At 44.6% G+C, this 6657-nt stretch overlaps 1 protein-coding gene across 2 annotated transcripts; it reads right to left on the minus strand.

Moving 5' to 3' along the window:
• Positions 1–331: 331 nt before the first annotated feature.
• On the minus strand, positions 332–6083 carry FAM111B (FAM111 trypsin like peptidase B). Of its 2 annotated transcripts, XM_066361343.1 has the most exons (3): positions 5715–6083; positions 4129–4244; positions 332–2633 (listed from the first exon to the last, which is right to left on the minus strand). In XM_066361343.1, exons 2-3 carry the CDS (start codon positions 4207–4209, stop codon positions 537–539), a joined length of 2178 nt encoding a protein of 725 aa, XP_066217440.1. In that variant the 5' UTR covers positions 4210–4244; positions 5715–6083; the 3' UTR covers positions 332–536. The 2 variants fall into 2 exon arrangements, with proteins under 2 accessions (XP_066217440.1, XP_066217435.1); XM_066361338.1 differs by lacking the exon at positions 5715–6083 and having other exon boundaries at positions 4129–4279.
• Positions 6084–6657: the final 574 nt, after the last annotated feature.

Below are 6657 nucleotides of genomic sequence, written 5' to 3' on the forward strand. Positions count from 1 at the left end.
AGTCACTGCTTCCCGCTGCCAGAGAAGGGAGAACTGGAAGACAGGAATGAATGTCTGGGATTTTCCATTGGCATTTGCAAAAGGTGCTGATGTCACACACAGGTGATATACAAGGGAAGCAATTAAGATTACCAGGGAATTTGGGTGTTTAGAGGAACAATGCATCATTTCCCTGTAACTCTAAAGGTGTAATATTTCATCATTATCATGTTAGGCAAAGACAAGAATCACTTCACCAGTTATGACTATGGGGTGTCGGTACCAGCCTAGGCTTTAGGATGACAAATACCACATCCTTTGGATGTGTATAAGAAAGCTCAGTATTTTAAGTGAGGTTTGAGATTGTTTTAAATTAAGAAAGAAAGCCAATGGGGGAAAAAACCCAGCATTTATTTGAGCTCTAATATACATATATATGCACATCCACACAATTCTGAAAGTTTTCTAATTAAGATAGCATATTTATTACCCTCTAAGGGAGCAGCCCCAGATACTCTAAGTTATTGGCATATTTTCATGAAAACAGCATCCTTTTTCTAATGTTCCATGGGTTCCATCTGAGGATGGTGAAGTGATGACTCTAGTTTGTTATTTTTCTCTTGGTTGAGGGTTTCATCTTTCTCTTCGGTTAACAAATTATATAAGATCTCATTTTTCTCTTTAACATCACAAAGAATTGACTCCATGGAATAGCCATATTCAATAAGGGCATGTACTTTACCTCCACGTTCATAAAAGTCCCCCAAGGAGTGCATAGCAACCACTCTGCCAGATGCATTAAACACTGGGGAGCCAGAGGAACCACTTGAGAAACAAGTATCATATGTAAGCGTGTCAGAGCTCCTTGCCACTCGTGGGAAACTTCTTGGGGTAAACATAGAGACAGCATCATAAATGGCAGCATGCGGTCCGAACACTTCACGTTGCTGATTCTCTGCGTACCTCTCCAAACGTTTCTTTCGAGAGATTACAACACACTCATCTATTTCCTTGACCTGGCCATCTGGGTGACCAATTAAACAAACCAAACCACTAGGGGGCAGAGGGGAAATATGTCCAAATAGGCCTGGAGGAAATCCATTTCCATTTTCTTTTAGTTTTAGAATGGCATAATCTAGAATGCCATCAGACACTTCACACCATGGCTCTACGGAAAACCATTCTTCAGCAGGAGGGTGAAATGCTTTATAAGTGAAAGTTACCTTCGCACATTTGCTTATTCTATCTGGCCACAGACTTGGTTCTGTGTCTCCTCCAACCATCATGTGCACAACATGTCCACAGGTGAAAATGTAACCATGCCTGAACATAAAGCAAGTAGCACTGCCTGTTTTTCCATTATTGTTCCAAAAGATGACCCCAACCGAATTACTAAGATGAATACGAAGTTCATAGGTTGCAACTGAAATAGAGTTTTTAGTCAGTTTTGCAAAGCACTTTTTATATATGTTGAATTGTCTAAATGGTGGCAGTCGGGTTTTCCTCTGTTCTTCCTGAAAATAATTTCTCATCCAAAGGGCATCTTTCCTAAAATTTGGATATTGCTGCATGATTACTTCTTCTAACTTTTCGTAATTCTTTAGCCAGAGATCAGTTGCCTTTGTCCGGGAATCCTGAGTAAGAGCAGTCTCCATTACCAGTCGGGGCCTTGGCCGTTTCCTGTGTTTTCTGTTGAGATGGTAATAATTTTTAATTCTGAAAATTGTGCGGCGTCTTTTGCCTTCAATATCATGTCCTAGCCTCCGAGGTGGGAGAACATTCTCTAGGTTTCGTTCCACATCTTCAGCCCCTCCGTCTCTCTCTGGTTCGTGGTCCTGGATCTGAGATGGCATCGGGTCCTGGGGACCCATTTCACCAGTGACATTTCCACTGTTCTGTTCAGTTTTCTTATGGGTACGTTTTTTGACAGATGGATTATTATAAATGTCCAATTCTAAGACTTTTCCAGACACTTCCTCCACCGTAGACTGTTTCCCATGACTGTTCTTATGTTTTCCCATGAGTTCCCACTCAAATTCGTCCAGGTCAGACCGCAATCGGCCGTCGTTGCACAGGGCTTCTTTGAGAGTCTCGCCCTTCATGGCATAGATACAAAGGAAATGTCCCTTTTTGTGAAGTCCCCTGATCTTAACAATCTTCTTTATTGTCTTCCCAACAGCCACGAGGCGAAAAAGAATGATTTCGTTGTTGGGATTTTCACATTCGCGTAATATCTGACCATCTCCCTCATCCCTCTTTGTTTTGCCAAGTGATATTTTAAGTTTAGACCCTGCAGGAAGGCACTTGAGAGGCATTCCTAAATTTATATAGCCTTTTATTGTTTTCTCTTCCCAGACAAGAATGTTCTTATTATAAGGATTCTTCATTCTTTCCCTGAAAATGTCATTAGCTCTCAGAGCTGAGTAGATACTCTCATTGGGTTTTCCGTGTCCTGTAAACTTTATATTGTCTGATTTCAAAGTAAACTTGAAAAAATGTTCTCCATTGGTGCTGGCATTTGGGTTCTGACTTTTATGAGATGCTTCGCCGCCACTGAATTCTTGTTTAATTTTAATGGCTCTGTTACTCTCGCTTATGTGAGATGGAGAATGATCAACAGGTATGCTGGAACATGTCTGCTTCAAGACAGTATCCTTAATAAAGGAAAGATGAAATTTTCAATAATAACCACCCTTAATAATAATGTGTCATGTTTTTATAGTTGAAAAACTAGTAGATATTATGAATAAAAATTAGATAATATGATGGATAATGAATAATGGAGAAAAATGCTCATTATTTTTCATCACCAGAGATAACCTTCTACTCTTTTTTTTTTGGTTCTACGATTTTATATACAGATGTAAATCTTATGTTGCTTAAATTATACTACTGTCTAAGACTGTGTTTTTCACTAAGCCATCAGCAGTGCTTTCACATGTCATTAGACAACCTTGGGAAATGCAGTTTGATGAGCTATATGATATTTCTGTGGACAATAATTTTAATTCATTTTTCTACAGTTGAATATTTAGATTAAAAAAAATGTTTTACTACTCAGATGTGACAAACATTTCTACTTGTATACACTTCTGTCTGCCCATCTGATTATTCCCCTAGCCCAGATTCCCAGCAGAGGAAATACTGAGACTAAGATTACAAATGCCATTCTCAGCAATTCTACTGCCACGCTGCTTCCCAGAAAAGTCATGTGGATTCACGCCCCTGTCCAATGAGATCAACTCTATGCTTGACTCTCTAAAACATTTCAGAATTATTATTTTTAATGTTTGCCAATTGAGAGATGAAATGTCATCTAATTCAACTGTGTTTAAAATCTGCATTTGCTCACTTACTAGTAAAACTGGACATAGTACACCTTTTGGACATTTGAAACATCACATTTCAAAAATTCTCATTAAATATCTGTTCAGTTTCCATTCTATACATGGTTTCAACAGCACTAAGGATGTATAATCAAATGCTTGCTAAATCACAGGATTGGCTAGATATAAAACAAATATACGTATTCCAATACAAACAAATACACATAGTCATACACAATATTAGTGTCCTCTTGGCACTGAGATCACTTGTGTCTATCTCAATTTAGCATGGCCATTTTGCCTATCTTTGAGTGAAAGAGTATGCCAGTCAGGAACTGGGCTCTGATTGCCTGGGTTCAAAATCCTTGTTCTGAAGTCCATTCCTTTTGTGACTTTCAGAAAACTGAGTTTTGGTTTCTTCATTTGTAAAAGAAAGATGATGATAATATCAACTGCAGAGTGTTGTATTAAATGTTAAATGAGATAATCTATAGGAAGTGAAAGCATAACTCCAGGTACATAATAATTTCTCAGTAAATATCAGATCGGTTGTTTTTTACATCTGCCTAGATTTCCAATGATAGCAAGTGTCTACACTGTTGATTAGTCCCCTTGTCTAACAAGACATTTTTTGCATGGTTAATTTATACACTATCATTTCATGTTACACAGCACTTATGTCATTGATGTCACTAAATGTATCTGGAACAATACAAGTAGTGTTATAACTGCCATTCTCCATGAACTATCCCCTCCCAGGACCCTAATGTAGCACTATGGCTAGAGTGCCGTTCCAGCCAAGAGGTGTCAAGTGCAGACATACCTTTGAAACTTCAGGTCTGGTACTTTGGTCATTTTCAGTAGCCCTGAGTGACTGGTTCTCTCCACGTTCCACAGGATTCATGATGAGTTCCAAGGGAATATAACTCTCTTCCACTACTGACCAAGATGGAGAAACAGGGATTGGGGTAATCTTCTCACTTCAAATGAGTAAAACAATACAGAACAAGATAAATGAAATCACAACGTTCAAACACTGGACATCAGGCAGCTCAGAACCATGTTCTCTGATCCCTGAGAGAGGGAAGTCAACGGGGTAAGCCTTAAGGCCATCTAGCTCATAGCCTGGAAGAGTTTCTGGGCCACATGTCAAGGAGGGGAAACACAACAGAGCCTGGCACTTTCCTTGAGCTGAGAAGACAAGCTGAGAGTGGTGGGAGACCAAGGTGGTTCGAGTTTGGGGGGCAGAGCACTGGAGAGAGGAGAGCGGCACCCACACAGGGAGGTGGAGAGTCGGAGGCCTGCGGTGGGCACCCCTAGACACTTCAGCTAAGTCCCTTTCAGTGACTGACAGTGATAAAACCACTGGAAACCGGGGGAAGAACTAGCCCCCTATCTCCAAAAGGTAAGAGAGAACAATTCTGAGGCTCATACAGAGCTGAGCATAGTTTCTGGGCCCGAAAGTCAAATGAGAAAACTTCACAATTTACGAGCTATCAGGCAGAGCGATCGGGAAGGTGCTGTCTCCACAGCAGGACAAAACCAACCCTCCACCAGAGGCTGCTCTGGGGCCACCCAACAAACTTGGAAAGTAAGACTTACAGGGATACAACTGTTTCTAAGGACAGTAACTATGTACAAGAACAAAGCTGAAGCATGGTTATAAAAACATAAGCATCTCCAGCATCTCTCACCCTCAACAGAAAATTAACCAAGCTTGATATTCAATCAAAAATGATCAAACTTAAGAAGTGGCAGGAAAATATGGCCCATAGTGAGGAGAGCAATCAATGAACAGAAAAAGACCCAGAAGTGACACCTACGACAGAACGACCAGGAAAGAGAGCACTGGGGTACTTGTGGTGACTCCCCTCAGGTGTTCAGCTGAGAAGGGACGGCAGCAATGGCGGAAACATGTAAGGGCAGGAAAGAACGCCCCCATCCTCTTCCAAACAACAACAAGAACAAAACAATTAGAGGGGGTCTTTCCTGAAACTCTGTCTCTCCACCTTAACTGGGCATCTCACTTTTAAATTAAGGAGCTTGGCTCAGATTAAACTTTGATCGTGTCTGTGCATTACATGTGGTAGGCTTGTGGCCAAGCAAGGTACAGGGCCCCGCCCTCCAAGATCACCATTCAGAACCTCTGGAGTGCAGTCATGGAATTTGCACTATTAACATATACCCCCACCCCAGCCCCCAGCTGCTCAGGGCGTGAAAGTGGAACAGCTGCCTAGACTGTCTCCACGTGTCTTTCCAGGAGTAAAACTCGACCTTTGAAGTGGGGAGCGGGACAGGGGTTCCCACAATGAGAAGGTGCCTTTCCTTCCTTCCTTCTCCCCCCAAATCTTCATGCCCCCTCCACCCCAAGAACTCCAGGTCCGATACAAATGTAAAAGAACCACTCACAGAAGCAGAGAGTCTGTCCCAACCGAGCCGGTGACCGCCTAACCGGGAGTGACAGGAGCTGCAGAAATGACGCTCAGCGGGCTGTCTCGGGGATGTTCCCGCCCAGCGGGGACTCGGAAAGTCCCGCTTTCCAGGCGGGGCACCGCTTCTGACTAATAGACGGCGAGGTTGCCGTCGTGGCGGGACAGGAGTGGAGGGCTGGCGAGTGGCCAGGAGGGATCCCGGGACACTCCCTGCCCAGCCCTAGCGATCCCGATGGTCCCGCCACACCCCACGCGCTCATCCACTCCGTCCACGCCACCTTCCGCCTTCCCGGCCAAATCGCGGACCTCAGCCCCTTCCCTGAGCTGTCGCGGTGTGACGAGCAGGGCCCGGGCGGTGCGGGAGGAGCCGCGGGGCCGCGCTTTCCTGGGGCTGTGACCGCGCCGCGGGATCCAGGGTTGCGAGGCAAACAACGCGTCACCGCGGTCCCGGGTGCCGAGCGCGCGGTCGTCTCCGCCCTTCAGCCGCTGCGACGTGGGCGGGGGCGGTGGGACCAGCACCCCGGGCCAGACACGGCGGCCGCTGCGGAGAACCGCCCTCACCTGGCAGGTGAAGCCGTCGGGATCCCGCCGGCGTCGGTCAGTGCCGTGCGCTTCACCAGCTTCCAGGGGACCAAATGGCCCCCAAGAGGGCAGCAAGCAGCCCGCTCCTGCGGTGGGGTCTAGTGAGACTTGGCGACTTCCCGCCTCTCCTGACCCTCCCTGGGCTTTCACCATTAAGTGCTGAATGAGCATTCCTCCTCTTTATTCCTTATCTTCTGGAGGGGAAGCATCTTTTGTTCTACATGTGAAAAACAGAATTATTGACACACACACAGACATGCGCACACACATTATGTGAAAGTCTTGAAAGGATAGTCTGTTCTTCCATGAGTTCAGAGGGTTCACTTCACTCTGGCTTA

The sequence above is a fragment of the Saccopteryx leptura genome, chromosome 1 (assembly GCF_036850995.1).
Source record: "Saccopteryx leptura isolate mSacLep1 chromosome 1, mSacLep1_pri_phased_curated, whole genome shotgun sequence".
Taxonomy (NCBI): Eukaryota; Metazoa; Chordata; class Mammalia; order Chiroptera; family Emballonuridae; genus Saccopteryx; species Saccopteryx leptura.